Genomic DNA, 17940 nt, shown 5'->3' with positions numbered 1-17940 from the left:
TAAACTTGATGTTACACAATATTACCCAAAACTTGTCGAGTTAAAAATACATGATTATGTAAACACCATAAATTTTGGTTATAGAGAAAATGTAGAGCCTCTTTATATAAATTATGTTAATCAACTGTTTATTTGTTTTAATTTATACAAATCTTTAGCATAATATTATACAGTACTAGTAGGTACATATTATACACATTATAGTATGTGATAGTAATATTAGGTATGTGGTATGCAGTATGACCGTGGTTTTATACGCAGTCGAAATATTTTTTATGACATTTATGGAAAAACATGTTGTTTGTCACTTTAAATTAATTGATCAAAATTTTTAACATTAAATAAATATTGCAAAAAACAATGTCAATCCTCTATGATCAAGGAAATTGCATAATTTTCGAATTTTGGCACTTCCTTCTTTAAAGTCGGTTACAAATATTGAAAACTGGTTCATGCGTATGAAATTTAGTTTAAAATGTGAATTGTTGTGAAATTTTGATTTAACTGTAAAAAAAATAAATTAATTGAGGTAAAAGTATGCAAGTCAAAAATATGCGCATTCTTTGATTGGAATATTTAGAGAATGAGTTTTTTTAGGAAAATAAGTCAAGAAATTCTAAAATAACGTTTAACAACATGAATCTAATATCTAAAAATTATACGTTATACAAAATACACTCTACCTACATGCATATTGATTATTGAATATTCGTAATCATATCCTATTCATAACTTATAATCGCACATTTATATAATATAAAATAATAAAATAATTCACTAATTAATAAATTGTATTATACTAAACGCAGCAAATCGTTCGATAAATTTATTTAAATCAATACGCACGGACTTCCGCGATGTCCGGTTAAATTGCGGATAAAACTTATCGCCATTGCATTCATTTGAACGAACCGCGGTCACTCGTTGATACGCCGCCGCGGCAAACAGTGTTCCAAATTTGAATAGTGCGCCAATTTTGACGTTTTTAATTTTTTATTTTATTTTTTTTTCTGTGTCAGTGTTACGAGTTCCAAATATGTTGCGTGTTCTTGTGAGTAGATATAAATAGATTTTTTGATTTACGTAATTCATGGATTTTTTTTTCAAATTTCGATTTATACAGTTACAATTAATAAGAAATAATAATAGTCCTTCCTTTTCCATAATATTAAAAGTATATTTAAATAATAACTTTACATATTTTTTATATAAATAAGATCTAATAAAATTAAATATATTCTACACTTACATTGTCGGTTTTGTTAAGAATAAAAACAATATTTTATGAATAATTAACAGATTAGCTAAATTTCATTTTAAATAAGTTTTAAATAGATTATTTGCAACGCATCTTACCCTGACATCGATTTTAATTTTGATGAGATTGTTTATCATAGTATAAGTCTCCTTTTCTATAACAATTAAAAAAAAATATCTTTTACAAATAACATGAAAAATAAAAATCAAGATTATAATCAAAATTAAATACATATTTTTTTATTCCACAGATACTCACGATAACACTATCGTGTGCTAACACACAGAGCTATTACAATGCAGCATCAGAAGCGCAACAGAGATTCGCGATCCAAAACAGATACGACGACACCGGCCCCGGGGCCAAGGGGCCAGAATCCGCTTACAACACCTACAGGAGCCTCGAAGAAGCCCTCATCTCTTACATAGATGACCCTGATACCAAACTACCAGACCATGAAAGGGCTAAAATAGCCCGCTTCGTAAACACAGACTACAACCAACCCATCAGGGAATACCCCAAATCGGTAGAAGAATACACGGGCCAGACCAAACCAAGCCGTCCGGCACAACGCAGACCAATTCCATCGTTCTACCAACAGAACTTCCAACAGAACTACCAACCAAACTACCAACCGAACTACCAACCAGTCAATCCAGCTACAGCTTACCAAACCTTTTACCGACCAGAGAAGTTCGTCTTCCAGGATCCGAGTAACAAATTCTCTTTCCTGGACTTCCGAGGTTCGGACTTAAGGCAGACCCTGCAAGGGGAGAGGTTGGACTTTAAAGTCCCGAAGGTCCAGCCCGTGAGGTCCAGTCCGTTGAGCCTGGCGCACTTCACGAGGTCTGATGAGGAGCAGTTCGATGTTCATCATGACCCGCACCCTCAGTACACCTTTTCGTATGGAGTTAATGTGAGTAGAACATTTATTTTGAATAATCATGCCTTTTGGACATTGTAGATAAAGAATAGATAGAACAGATAGATATGCTAAGGACCAGAATTGAATAATCATTCCTTTGTAAACTAAGTCTACTCCGCATTTAATTTCTTCATTGATTAACACTAGGAAGAAAATTAGTCTACGTTTTAATTTTACCGACGCGGACGCGATAGTAGTTAATTGAAAAAAATCTTTACGATATGACATCTAAAACAATTAATCATCACGCGTGTAAAATAAAAACTATTATCTCATCGCACAGTTTAATTCTTATTAGACAATGCAACAATGGCTGTTTAATTTATAGATAAAATAATAACAATGACACTTACAAGAATTGTTTTATTAGATATTTCCTTACTAGCTATTCCCGCGACTTCACGCGATACCAAGTAAAAGTATTTTTTTTTTATCTATAGTGGTCATAAATAACGTTAAATATAATCAAAATCGGTACAGCCATTCAGACGTCATTATGACCTATCGTTCATGAAAAAGTTCCTATATAAACATTCACATGATCAATGCATAAAATGATAAAATTGAATAAATGTATAATAAACATTTAAAATTTAAATATTTAAGTAATTAAGTATCTATTTAATATTTATTGACAACAGCTGTTCGGAAATTTAAATAAATTTATTTAGAAATCATCAAAACGAGACGTATGTATATTGTTTAATTAGATTTAAAATAATTTATCGATAAATACAACATCTATTGACTACCGGAAGAGTTATTTTAATATTATATAATAAAATATACGCGATATAATTCGTCAAATGTTAATTAATTTGACATTTCTCGACCTTGCTAACTAATTACCTTTTCCGTAAAACAAAAGCTAAGGCAATAAAACGATAAACCTTCAACTTGAAATTAAACGCTACTACCGTTAAAAACGAAAATTTATGACTAGCTGTGACCTGTGATTTTACTCGCTTAAATAAATGGTAACAAACTGCAAATACAAGATTTCAGACACATACGAAATAAAATTGGAATGATAAAATACTTAGAAATACTTTATAACGTATACAGTCAGTTTAAATCCAGGAGACGAATCTGATCGAGTCGTGTTTAAAATCAGGTAAAATAAAAGGCTTCAATTTTTTAAACATTTCAATACTAGGTTTATTTTTAAGCCATGTGTTGCACAAATTATATTTTCGCATGACTACGAACTCTTTTGAATAGTTAAGATTATTCTGTATTATGTAGCACGCATTTTCATCACATTGCTCACATTGGTTAGTTATAATTAATTTATGTGATTTAAATGCATTACCTACTTATATCATATTTATATAAGCAATAAATTAAACTAATATAGAAAGGCATTTGGTCATGGTTTAACGGTTTTATTCTATGAATAAATGACTTCCGCGAATAATATTTATTATTTTCCTATTCACACAGTAACCTATATTTTTTTAACTTTTTACTATACCACTGTGACGTGATTTAAACTTTTGTATATAACATTGAATCGAACATTATGAAATTACAATATTACACAGTATTACAATATTATTTCAGAGATACTTACACCACAATATGTCAATTTTATTTTTGCGTAAAAGTTAAATAAAATATAAATCACTTTCTGTTACATAATAAGTAATCTGTTATGTGACAGCCAAGGGATTGCCATGCTATACCTACGCAGAGTTAATTCGATATTCATAACAAGGCCGTTACAACTTAGGTACACGTAAAAGGTGAAAGTGTAGAAAGTGACGTTTAAAGTGCAGTTACAATGTGTCACATGGGGGATTGTAGTAATAGCTCTAGTAGGTTTCGTATTTGTAGTTTTTAGTTCTCTACTCGAAATACGTTACTAGCATTAATAAAATGACATTTCATCGTACCTACGTTTTTTTTTGTATTGGCCTGGATACAGGCTACGAGGCGAGTGCGGGCAACGTAGTTCAAATTATGTATACTTAATTTTGATGTATCGGCAAGAACTTTATGGTTAACTAGCGGTCCGCCCCGGCTTCGCCCGTGGTACATGTTTACGTTTTCTCTACATAAGAACCATCTTCGTACCTACTTCAAGGAATATAATAAAAAAAGAATTATCGAAATCGGTTCAGCCGTTCTCGAGTTATGCGCTTACCACATTTTGCGATTCATTTTTATATATGTATAAGACTAGCGGTCCGCCCCGGCTTCGCCCGTGGTACATGTTTACGTTTTCTCTACATAAGAACCATCCTCGTACTTCAAGGAATATAATAAAAAAATAATTATCGAAATCGATTCAGCCGTTCTCGAGTTATGCGCTTACCAACACATTTTGCGATTCATTTTTATATATAAAGAAGATTAATAATTTAGTAATAAATATTTTTTCTTTATGTACGTTACTACTTACTTTAGCATTATGGGGGTTTATAAAATTTGACCATTTCACGAAGTTACCAAAATTTTTTAGAAGTTTTATAGTTATAGGATTTTTTTTAATTCTGTGTCTAATGCCTGCCACCCACACCACTATTAGCCTTTTTTGTATGAAAAAAAAAATAACATCCATTCTTACAAACTCTGACGTTTATAAATATACGTAGATATGTGCAGTGTATGTTATGTTTATGACAAACATTCATACACTTTGGACGCGGAAATCCTACATGAAATATGAAAAATATAACTTTATAGGTAGGTACCTACCTATATTCCATTGCGTTATAAAATTTAAAATTTTTAAAACATGAATTTTCGAAATAAATAAATTTACATAATTGCCCTTGAAATAGTTAGCGTTTCCCATATATTAGCATAATATAAAGTAAACAAAATTTGAATGTTTGTTTGTAATAGTTTATCAAGATCGCTCGTTAGTTGCAAAACTAACCATAGAATCTGGTTCAATGTCGGTTACGCATTTTTAATGCGGAATTAAAGATAGACTCTTGAGTTGAGTTTAAGTTTGAGTATGAGTTTTTGAAATTCTCCTACTTTTAGGAGAGGTACTTTTACTTCAAATCATATATAGACTTCTGGATAGGAATTAGCAGTGACCTAGTTTTCAGTTTCTGAATTAGATTTGCAACATTGTACTTAGACCTAAACTAGAACTAAATTAGTTTATTGGTTCATGTGTAGACCTTTAAAGATCCTTGGTGTTCTTTACCAATATTCACTGATATAATATGTTTTTATTATATAATTCACGTAAACATTATATGGCCGCCTTGGTAGAGTCATGACTAATAATTAATGTAGTAGAGTCAAGTAAATGTCTAAAAAACCCTTAATAATTATTATTTACCAGTGAAACAGATTTCAAATGAATCTGCTGCGTAACCCAGATATATTGAACTTCACTTACCTCTATTTCGCCATAAAATTAAAAATATTGCATAAGGAAATGCGTAACATTCGTGTTTTTACTTTATAACTTATATAATCGTTTAAAAAAATACAGAAATGCTCTTTATTAACTTTGTCATAAGTCTTAAGAGCCCCTTATACTGAAAGTTTAGGCATTTTAGGCACTGAGACGGCTCGCGCCCGCGTTGCGCAGGAGCCGGCGCGGCATGAACTCCGGTGACCTATGAAGGCGGGCGAATACGCCACAGTATAAATAAATCAGTAGTTCGATTTTATTTGCTATCGTAGGAATGTATTTGATAAATAAATTTACTACTTATCCTATACCATTAAACGAGCAATATTTGCATATTTATATATTTGTTTGTATATATACAGTGTGGAAGTTTTCGATGTGCCCTAAATGGAAAGTACTTGAAATACTAGGGGTAGCAAATTTTTCTGAAAGGTAACATTCCTTTTTCAAATTTTACTTTATTATTAAAATCGATAGAAACAATATAAAATATAATTTATTGTTAATTTTTCGTAAAAATATTTGCTCTTAGAAATAAAAATATCATGGAATCTAACATTTTTATTGTAGAATCAACATCATCTCAACATAAAGAACGCTTCTGGTTTATTGGTCTATTTTATACATACATTTAAAGTTTAAAATGAAACTCTCGTTCTGGATACATTAATTTATTTTCTTCTGAAAATATTGGTAATAATAATTAAAAGTAAAACAAATAAAAAAGGCAAAATAATATGTAATTGAATATAAGTATGTAATAAGTATGTTAGTGTATTCAACCAACTTAAAAAAGTGTATTTTACAACAATTTGAATAATAATCAATTAATGATTGAAAATGACACCCGTGACGAAAAGATGTAAAGTTTTCGTCCGCACCATCTTGAATTTTAGTTTTGACCTCATATTGGTTAATAGCTACCCCAATAACCATGAAAATGATACCCATGACGAAAAGATGTAAAATTTTCGTCAGCGCCATCTTGGATTTTAGTTTTGAGCTCATATTGGTTAATAGCTACCCCAAAAACCATGAAAATGACACCCATGACGAAAAGATGTAAAATTTTCGTCGGCGCCATCTTGGATTATTGTTTTGACCTCATATTCGTTAATAGCTACCCCAAAAACCATGAAAATGACACCCATGACGAAAAGATGTAAAATTTTCGTCGGTGCCATCTTGGATTTTAGTTTTGGCCTCATATTCGTTAATAGCTACCCCAAAAACCATGAAAATGACATTCATCACGAAAAAAGTCAAATTTTCGTCGGCGCCATCTTGGATTGTTGTTTTATAAAAATAATATTTGTCATACTCATTGAATACAGATCAACCAACATCATAATAGTCTTTCTACTAGTACTTCAAAACTTTGCCGCTATTCCTATTCAACAACCCATATAAAAGAGGATCTCAGGCAAGGTAATTTTTAAAACATTTTACAAGGTAATTTTTTTAAATCACTACATAGTATATAAAACAAAGTCGCTTTCACTGTCCCTATGTCTCTATGTCCCTTTGTACGCTTAAATTTTTGAAACTACGCAACGGATTTTATAGTTCTTTCGATTCCCGGTCGAAGAAAATGAATTTTTGAAAATCTTTGAATGCAGTTCTATTTCTTTTTAAAATAAAGGAAATTTGCTATCTCCAGTATTTCTAGTACTTTCACCCAGGGCCCATCGAAAATTTCCACACTGTATTTACAAACAAATATATTAATATGCAAATATTGCTCGTTTAATAGTATAGAATAAGAAGTTAATTTATATTTACAACAATAATCCTAGGATAACAAACAAAATCAAACTACTGATTTATTTATACCGTGACGTGCTCGCCGTTTTACTCGCCGCTCGGTTCTAATACGCGAGCGGCGACTACAACGTGGTCGGGAGCAAAACTAGCACAGGTCCTCCTTCGATGACGTCCGGCTGGACTCTGGCGGCACTGACGTGGTGCGCGCGAGTCGCATTTTACGTATTATATTTTATATAGAAAAAAATAAGGGCTAAATTATAAATCTATCCAAAAATTTCCCTGTAAAACCTGATTAGTAAATTAAATGTAAAATTTTCATAAACCTAGCGTTCCCCTAATTCTCATAAAACTGATTATGCTTTCAAAATCGATGTTACTTCTGATTTTTTTTTGATCGAGTTAAATGTTTAATATTGTGTTTTTATCCAAAAAAGTCACTAGATCAAACGTTTATCTGTGCTATATATTTTTTTAGGATTTTAAATATGATGATTTCTATCCAAAAACCATGATTTAGAAACATACATTTTGAACAATGGGGCCTTAAATGAAAAAATGGTGTGAAAGTAATCGTGATGTGTGTTCATTTACTGTTAATTGGGTTATTTACTTCGTAGTTCTGATTTATTATCTTTTTATGTCCGGTGTCCATCTATCTTGCAACTATGTATGTATTTCGTATGTATACTTATACTAACAAGTATATAATAAGTAGTCAGTAGACTACATAGTTAACAGTCATAATATTTTTTTCCTAGTAGTAAAATTTTTATTGGGCACTTTAGAGACCATACTTAGGTACTTCATCTTTAACACAGATTTTAAATTTAGCACTAGGTCTTATCCTTATTGTCATGAGGAATTTTTAGCAAATTTTGCCTCTTATCACTTGGGAGTGAACCACTAAATACAATCATTAAACATAGAACTAGCTGCGCTCCACGGTTCCACCCGCATTGCTCCGCTCCTGTTGGTCTAAGCGTAATGATATATACATACATATATTATATACATATAGCCTATAGCCTTTCTCGATAAATGGGCTATCTAACACCGAAAGAATTTTTCAAATCGTACCAGTGGTTCCTGAGATTAGTGCGTTCAAATAAACAAACAAACTTTTCAGCTTTATAATATTAGTATAGATTAGTATAGATTATAACAGCATTCTTCTGTTTGCAGGACAAAAAAACTGGCGACTCCAAGTCCGCACACGAGACCCGCGATGGAGGCTCCGTGAAGGGCTACTACACCTTCGTGGACCCGGATGGCAAGCAGCGAACTGTGCATTACATAGCTGATGACAAGCTGGGCTTCAGGGCCACTGTGCAACGGACGCCGATGAATTCGCAGTAGTTTATGTATTAGTGAAGTAGTTTAGGGCATATTTCACGATGTATGTAGTACCTATAACTGTATATAAAATTGGAAAAATTGCAGGCTATATCTAAATGAATAGGTAATGTGTTACACTAGTGTTCGTATGTAGCTTTATATTGACGGAGTCTGTACCTAAATGTTTAATTGAATAGTAATTGACTGTTATGTTACCAATTTTAATTGGATTGTCTGAAGGAAGAGAAAAAAATACTCTGTGAAAATAGCTAAAGTTAAAAAAAATTGTCATTCTTCAAATATAGTGGCAAAATTTAATTGAGTGAAGAAAAAATATCTATATCCATACTAATAAGTGGATTTTTTGTAAAGACTTAAAATTCAAATTATTCATAACTGCCACGATTTTTAACAGTTAACACGAAAACAACATTAACAATGTGAAATAGGCACTAACTATTTAGATAAGCTAGAAAAATATAGGTTTAAGATTTCTCAACTATCTGTTAATTTTTTTTAAGTTGCAATTTCAAGGATACTTGCATATTTTAAAACCAAACGTTACGTACAAACCAAATACTTATTAAAATAATTAATTTTGTAACATTGAGCAACATGCTTTTACAGCATATCAAAACAAAGAATATAAATTGGTCTAAACTTTAATGTTTATTTAAGTTAAAATTAAAACTTTAAAGTTAGAATTAAAAATTTAATTACACAATTCATAAATGATGGCGTTTTCTCTTTTGTCTTCCGAAAAAAATACTAAAAGTAGGTACTTAAATACCTTTTGTTTTTAGATAGCAAAAATGTGTTCATACATGACTAGGCGTTTCATTATTATAATCGTTGACCTGATTGTTTTTAATAGCAAATAATAATTTATTTTGTAGCACAATAGATAATAACTTATTAACCAATCACAAAAGCATAAACAGAGAAATTAAATTAATATTTAAATAAAAAAAAATCGTTTTCATGAAATAATGATTGCCAAATTAGTTTGTAAAGAATTTTGTAAATATTTACACAAATAAATGATTTACTTATGTAAATTTGTAAATATTATAGTTAAATAAATGTTTTATACTGTGAAATTTGTTTTTTTTTTCTCCTTATAGTTCCTAAGTACATACCTAATTATTATATTATCTGTGATGTTATATATCTGTACAGTTGTACACGGTAGTTTTACCTGAAGCAAATGGGCAAAAACTAGCCTTGTTTGACCCTAGCTTGGTCTTTCATCATCAACTATTTTCATTCTAAATTTCATCCAGATCGGTGGTGTGGTTTAGTCATGAGAGCATAAAAAACAGATGTACAGACTTTCGATATCATAATATTATTAATAGCATAAAAAAGACAGAAATTTTCTCTGAAATATAACATTTAGATAACTAGAATTATATAACCTGAAGCCCGTATCCTCTTCCTTACCCTTTCCAGTGCTTTCCTATATAATATATTTACCTCGTTTCTTTATTACATACCCTTTAGTTCCCACTTCCCATACCCATTTGCCGTTAGGTCGACAATACATTGAAGAGGCAGGGCTTGAAATCGAAAATTCAGAAATACTTACGAATTACAAATATTATTTAGTATCAAGTAATTTTCCAGCATATCTTCATACTTTTTATAAATTCTTCTTATATTCTAAGCAAAGCAAATGGTTTTATACTAACTACGAATTTTAATAATATTTCTGCTAGGTAAGTAACTATAGCACTTATCAATATCGATTAATTTGGCAAAAAAATAAAATATAAATTCCGGGTTACAGCTTATTATATAAGCCAGATCACAGCCATTTATTTTTTTTTAGTATTTATTTATTGAAATTATTCTTACAAATTATTACAATAACTTAAGTCTAAGTCCCACAAAACTGCACATGCAGTTTGTCTGTGGGTATTAACAAGTCGATTCGTTTTATAATGTTATTAAAATAATATTTAATATAAGTTTAATTTGTTTTATTGCAAGAACATAGGTATTTATATATTTTTTAACGGATTTTTAATACGGATAGCATTCACTCATTAGATATTGTGAGGAGAAATGAAAAAAATATAATACCTTCGGAATTTCAATAGCAACTACTCAAAGTTACCTCTTTGCTTGGCTTTTGTTTAATGCATATTAAACACTAACTGCGCTCCGCGGCTTCACCCGCGTGGCTCCGCTTCTGAATGGGCTATCTAACAGGGAAAGAATTTTTCAAATCGGACCAGTTATAGTTCCTGAGCTTAGCGCGTTCAAACAAACAAACTCTTCAGCTTTATTTATATTAAGTATAGATTTACATAATCTTTGTTTTAGATTTGGACGAATATGTTAATATGAAATAACTAACTAAAGGTACTTTTGATGTGCGGTTTTATCATCCCACCTCATAGATGGGATTATAAGTACAGTCAAAATTAACCTACCTTTTTAGTGATTAATTTTGACAATTCACAAAGAATTGACAGATAAATAGACAAATAGTCTGTATTCCACAATAATTTTGGATCACGAACTTCATTTATTTATCTATGTCTTCATTTATTTATTTCTATTTGTTACAAGCAACGTTACAACTTACAAGTCAATAAATTTCTTTTTTCTATTAATATTATAAATTTGCATGGGCGTAGCTAGCCATGGGCTCAGGGTGGGGCAATCATATAAAATAATATGTAACTAGAAACAGTACCTACCCGAGCTGAGGTCTTATCCCGGTTAAATTTTAGGGTTCCAAACCTCAAAAGGAAAAAAGGAATCCTTATAGGATCACTTTGTTGTCCGTCTGTCTGCCTGTTTATCTTTAAACTTTTTTCTCAGGAACGCGTAAAGATATGAAGCTGAAATTAATATTAAATACTAATGTCTACCGTCCCTTGAAGCTGTGAAAAAATCAAACTTATAAACCAACGCAATCAAAAGATACAGCCGTTTATGCTGTAAATTTTCGCAAATTGCGACTTTCGCAAGGGAATCATAACCTACAGGGTACTTTCCGTGAACACAGAATCTTGAAATTTGGTAAGAAGCAACATCTTATATGATAGATACAAGAATAATTATTGTGAAAAGTATAAATTTTCTGTAACAACATATAAACAGGCTCATACGCAACCATCGGTGCGCAAGTTATACTCGCGGTTTTTATTTCATACTAAATGGTCAGAAGGGTCTGGCCGGGTGTTGTAGGGACAACACCCGGCCTTGTATCAAGAAATAAGATAACAGTTGTGTCTTCTAGATACTACATGGATGTAGTTAACCCTTAATTTGGCACTGTATGTACCGTCATACATGAACTTGAAAAAAAAAATTTGTTAAAATAATTACATCTTCCGTGTGGAAAATTAACATTCTTATGTTGCAACACTAACTGTTATTGGGTAGAAAAAATAAACACACATGTAGCAACATTTATTTTGACATAAATTGAAAAAAATGGCTACCCGGCGGACGTCAACTGCGTTGTCCAAGATATTTATTCTATTATTATGAATATTACTTAGTTTAGGACAGGTGTAATGACTAAAATGTATGCTTTATTGTATAATGGAATAAGTGTGATAATAATTGTGATGTTTTTATTACATTGAATGGTTCTATTTTGACCACTAACATGATGTATGACGTGACATACACTGCCAAGTTTGTAACGAAACACCCGCCATTTTGTTTGTATGTCACGGCATACATTGCCAATTTGAGGATGCTTTTTTTATTTACTTAGTTTAATAGCACGCTTTATTTTCTTTGTCGGCAGCAAACATTTCTAACTCGTGGTGGTAGAATTTTAGCGCTTGTGCCTGCTGAGCAACCCTCTGACGGTAGCGAAAGTTCTGACGTCATCGTCAGTGTGCTACATTACGTGTGCGCACCCCGCTTTCCGCGACATCTTCTTCTGCACCTTCTATAGATAGCTCAATGGAAAGGCTCAATTTTTTAGATGATGATGAAAACCCCCCCTGACCAGAATGTTCGACTCACACCCATTTTTCGAAGCGTGTATTCAAGCCCGTCCCTAGAACCAAATTGTAAAAAAGTTCCAATCCTGAGTGACATTCCAACACTCCCAGCAACTCCCGCTACTCCTGCAACCCCAGCAACCCCTGCACTTCCTGAACCCCCCGCACCGCCTGAACCAACAGCAAGTGGCTCCATAACTGGCTTAGTTGCAGCTCGCATAAGGGCTTCTTCCAAGTCGCGTCCCAGAAATACCAGATCGCAACGGCCCACTTTTTCTGCTGTTAGACGACCTAGACTAATCACCAAGTTCACTCTGAACTATCAGTGGAAAAAAACGGTATTTCGACACAAGGCAACTGTAGAAGAAGACTCAGATCACACCGACATATTAAACAAAACTTCACTCGGTTATTTCAATAAATTCTTTTCCCCTGACGTTTTAGTAGACATCGTAGAGCAAACAAACTCATACGCAGTATTCAAAACTGGGCGTTCTCTTGGCTTGACCGAAGATGAATTGCGAGATTTTTAGCAATTCATATTATAATGGGTGTTGTTAGTATGCCATCGTACACCGATTACTGGAGTTTGCGGTACAGATACGATCCCAAAGCCGATTTGATGTCTCCAAAACGGTATCAAGAAAAATCCGTCGTCATTTGCATTTTGTTGATAACAATACGCTATGACAATGTTGGCCATTTTATGGCAATCACCAGCCAAGGTTCGTTGTAGGCTATGTTCAAAGCTAACGTCAGTGTTATGTATAAAATGCCAAGTCCGTCTGTGCTTTGTAACTGGAAAATGTCCTAGAAATTGTCAATTAGACTACCATGTGCGGGTTTAGTAAAGTTGGCCATTTCTAGGCGTTGTCACCTTGTTTTTCTTTTTCATTCTAGTAGGGGCCTTTGCCCAGCAGTGGGAAAGTAACATTCTGGTATTATTATTATCATTTTGTACTGTAATTGGCAGTGTATGTCCCGGCATACAACACATTTCCTCAATGTTTTTATGGGCACTTGGCAATGTATGCTGTGACATACACTGTTTTTCAGGAAATCTGAAGTTCCCATATTTTTTTCACTATTTTTTTGTAACACCTATAAATGTCTGCAATAATTTTTTATAAAAATAAAATTGATTTTATTACATTTTATTCTTTGCCAAATTAAGGGTTAATAGTACCTACCTAGACACAACCAAAAAACCGGCCAAGTGCGAATCGAACTCACGCACCGAGGGTTCTATACAAACATGTTTTTTTTGTTGTTACCTACTTTAAATTTATGCTTTTCGCAAAATTTTTCTATATCTGCGCTATAAGAAGTTACTTAATACCATCTTAATACAGATTCTGGTTTCACGGGAAGTACCCTGTAGGTTTTCTTCCTTGGGACCCTTTCGATTCTTGAAATTTTTTAGCAAAAGCGGCTATATCTTTTTGATTGCTTTGCCTAGTAGTTGGATTTTTCATTTTTTTTTTCTTCAAGGGACCTTAGATTTGAGTATTCGATAGCAATACATCCACGCGTTCCTGATAAAAAAGGTGTTGACAGCAGGGCCGCGCCGACCCCCGGCAGCGCCTGTGTGCGAAACCTATGAAGCGCCTCTTTTTTTATAAAAATTCAATGCGCACCTTACACACATACACTTTCAATCAAATGATTGTTCATTTGTTTTGTTTTGCCTTAGCTATCTCGTTCGTTAAAATCGGGGAATACCCATGACCCCACCCCCGGGCCCCGCTTGCGTCGCACGCATCGCATCGGGTTGCGTTCAGAAACTCACTCATTCATATTTAGTCCACTCATTATATACATTTAAAAAAAAAGTGAATTTGCGCATCTAATTTTTTGATATATTGTAGGGATACCCAGAAAAGCTTAACTTGAGTTTTTCGACCAAGATTTCCTATGAGCTTTCGCCGCCATCTTAAAAAAAAGGTGTAAAACTTAGAATAATTACACATAGAAACCAAGTCCGCGCGCCCATTTTGAAGCACCTTTATTGGAGCCATAAATGGCTCCAAACGCTGGGCCGCTACGTAATGTTAAACGTGAATGCAAGCCGAACGTGTCTCGCGAAAAAAAAATTATTATGACGGTTTGTGCAGTCAAATTGTGTCACAACACATCTGAAAAGCAAAAGAAATGTGATAACATCACTTTTCACAGGTAAGCTTTCAGAATTTCATAGTATTTTGTAGTTAAATAAGTCAAAATAAATACGTTCCAATTCTATACTCAGTGTTGCCCGATTGTGAAAATATTTTCCCATTCTAACTGACTAGTTAATTTTAAAACAATTGTTATTGCTGTTTTTTAATATAGGTGTTTGTGTTAAGATATCATATGGGTACCTGAAAATGTGTTACTTGAAAGTTGAAAAGCGACAATTATTCAGGAAACAAATACAGTTTACAGGTTTCTAAACTGATTATTTCTTTAATATTTTGTATAAATAAAGTAAACCAACTTTAATTACAGAGTAAAAAAACATAATTGTATACAATTCTTAAAATAAAAATTAATTTTCTTATAAGTGTTGTTGTTTTCTTTTATTCGTTATAAAAAATAAACATTCCCGTATAATAAAAACTTTAAATTACCATATCCACACTTTATCAAACACCTATTTATAATAATTGCCAAAAACAAATGGTTATCAGCGACCGAATGATTACCCCACTTTCGGGCAAAATGGACCGCGACTGACAACATTACACAAGTGTATGTGTGCGTGTCGCCGAGCGTGAGCACGTAATCGTCATCTCTGTGTGAACCGATTTAGTGCGTCACTTTTGAGATGGCGCTTGTATGAAGACTATCCTTCTATGTGTAATTATTCTAAGGTGTAAAATTTGTTTTTCGGCAATAACTCGGCTATCCGATGAAATTCGGAAATCACTTATAAGACACTTTTTGTTCCTTTTTTTTATGCTCTACAATTAAGTCTAGACCATTTTTTCCGTATCATGCATCGTTATCGAGATATTGATCGATAAAGTAAAAAAAATGTGTGCGTGTACTAGTGTACACACGTACGAAGTGAAACTTCTTTATGACCTTATTTTTCAAAAAATAATTTACTATATGCAACTTTACAGAAATACGTCGAATCACGCGTGGTAGGGATAAGAAAAAGATGGCGCGTAACGGAAAAAGTCACGCGTAACGAAAAAATGTTACACTCAATTTTTTTCCAACCCCGATAAAGAAGACCTACCAAACCACCACTTCAAAAATTCAGGACACATTTTTAGTTTTTTGCTTTTTTAGTTTAGGACATAATACATATACCTACATTATGTATAATATGTATCTAATACCTATACATGTATTTAAAAAATCGTAGAATTCGAACTTGTAGAGAATATTCAGACCTACAATTTTCTTTTTGGAGTTTTTTAGTTGGACAAAAATTACGATCTCCAGCGCGCCGCAGAGTCGGTGAATTCACGCTCACCGTCGAGCGACCTGCTCGCTCGGTTGTGTTCGCATGGCGAATCGAATGGGAAATTGTTTAGGAAATTGATGGGATAAAAAATAAGTACATAGACCAGACTTTAGAACAAATTAAAGATCACACTAAAGTATATTTTTTAAACAAATAATTTGTTTGTGCAGTAAAAAAAAAGTTGAACTGTACATTTGAGCGAAAAAAAGTACAACACACGGTAAAATGAATGAAAAATGGTTTCAAGAAAATTTTGTAATTGAAAAAATGCAAACACACTCGTCAAAACGGATGCCAGGTCTTACAATATTTTTTTACTTTATCGATCGATATCTCGATAACTATGCACGATACAGTAAAAATGGTCAGGACTTAATTGTAGAGCATTAAAAAAGGAACAAAAAGTGTCTTATAAGTGATTTCCGAATTTCATCGGATAGCCGAGTTATTGCCGAAAAACCAATTTTACCCCTTTTTTCAAGATGGCGACGAAAGCTCATAGGAAATCTTGGTCGAAAAACTCAAGTTAAGCTTTTCTAGGTATCCCCTACAACATATCAAAAAAATAGATGCGCAAATTCACTTTCTTTTATTTGCCTTTTTTTTCGGACGAAATGAGTGGACTAATTTCATACTCATACAAACTCGGCGCCTCTACGGTTTAAAATAACTAGTACTTTTTCTCTTGTTCAAAGAACTGCCGCCGTTTTAACGTTGAGCTCGTAAGGAATGTAAACTAAAACCCTAAACGTAAAATGAAACCATAAGCGTGAATAATAATAAACATTAAATATTGAGAGACTTGTTCAATAAGCGTTATAGATGTTTTGTTGTTTACAAGGCCTATGTTGCGCCTATTGTACCTACTTACTTGTCGATACTCCACTACAAAAAACAATCATATAGGTAACAAAAATAATTTTGGTGGCAGTGGCGGCGCGGCGCCCCTATTGTCTTGGCGCCTGTGTGCGCCGCACACTTCGCACACAGGGGCGGCTCGGCCCTGGTTGACAGACAGACGGACAACAAAGTGATCCTAAAAGGGTTCCGCTTTTTTCCTTTTGGTGGTTCAGAACCCTAAACATATGTTTGGGGCTACTTTATTATACAGTTTAGTTTTCTATAAATACAATAATTTGATTTATTAATTTCTTTTTTACCATGAAATATAGTTTAAAAAGTTTTTGGCCAATATCTCAAAAACTATCCACTTTTGGGCAAAAGTTATTAATGTGACCTTTTTTGTAGAGAATAAAATTTCGCATCTTTTCTACCTTTTAAACTTTTTCGTAAAACTGAATATTTTCCATTGCCCATATTTTTTGAGCATAGAACGTTTAATGTAGAAATGCCGCGGGCGGCCGAAATAAACTACTTACCTATAAATTTTTAAGCACTATTTTTTTTAGTTTGTTGAATTTGTACCATTATATACTGTGCATAACTTGAAATTTTCGATTAAACGCCCAGTAGTCCAACATTAAACGTTCTATAACTCAAAAAGTACGGGCATTAGAAAAAAAAAATCAAACAAATGCTGTAGAGTGTAGAAAATAAAGTGCTCTTAAAAAATGAATAGATGCATTTTATTGATTAATCAAATATTTTAAGAGTTATTAGCCAAAAACAATAAACCGGTTCATTAAATAAGCCATAAATTGTAAACGGTAAGTTTTACAAAAAAGTTTACAAGGTGAAAAAGATGCGAAATTTAATTCTCTACAAAAAAGTCATGATAATTTTTGCCCTAAAGTAGATAGTTTCCGAGAAATCGGAGAAAAAGATTGCGTTTGTGTACGTATAAGATAAATCGTACCAGCTTTTTGTTTTGATCGCATTTTTTAT

At 32.7% G+C, this 17940-nt stretch overlaps 1 protein-coding gene across 1 annotated transcript; it reads left to right on the top strand.

The window, feature by feature from the left end:
• The first annotated feature begins 885 nt into the window (after positions 1-885).
• Positions 886-9764, top strand: LOC149908681 (uncharacterized). Its single transcript, XM_090102147.1, has 3 exons — positions 886-1051; positions 1509-2174; positions 8512-9764. The coding sequence occupies exons 1-3, from the start codon at positions 1037-1039 to the stop codon at positions 8683-8685; spliced, it is 855 nt and encodes a 284-aa protein (XP_089958273.1). The 5' UTR covers positions 886-1036; the 3' UTR covers positions 8686-9764.
• The last annotated feature ends 8176 nt before the right edge of the window (positions 9765-17940 follow it).

Source organism: Colias eurytheme, chromosome 5, assembly GCF_061535395.1.
Source record: "Colias eurytheme isolate Ceu_HAF_F1 chromosome 5, ilColEury1 Martin Lab GWU primary, whole genome shotgun sequence".
In the NCBI taxonomy this organism is placed as follows: domain Eukaryota; kingdom Metazoa; phylum Arthropoda; class Insecta; order Lepidoptera; family Pieridae; genus Colias; species Colias eurytheme.
This window is presented reverse-complemented; position numbering and strand designations above follow the sequence as displayed.

Excerpts from the sequence above, each read along its gene's own strand:
- LOC149908681 (XM_090102147.1), top strand. Across the intron at positions 2,175-8,511 it reads CCTTTTCGTATGGAGTTAAT|GACAAAAAAACTGGCGACTC; the intron begins GTGAGTAGAACA and ends TTCTGTTTGCAG.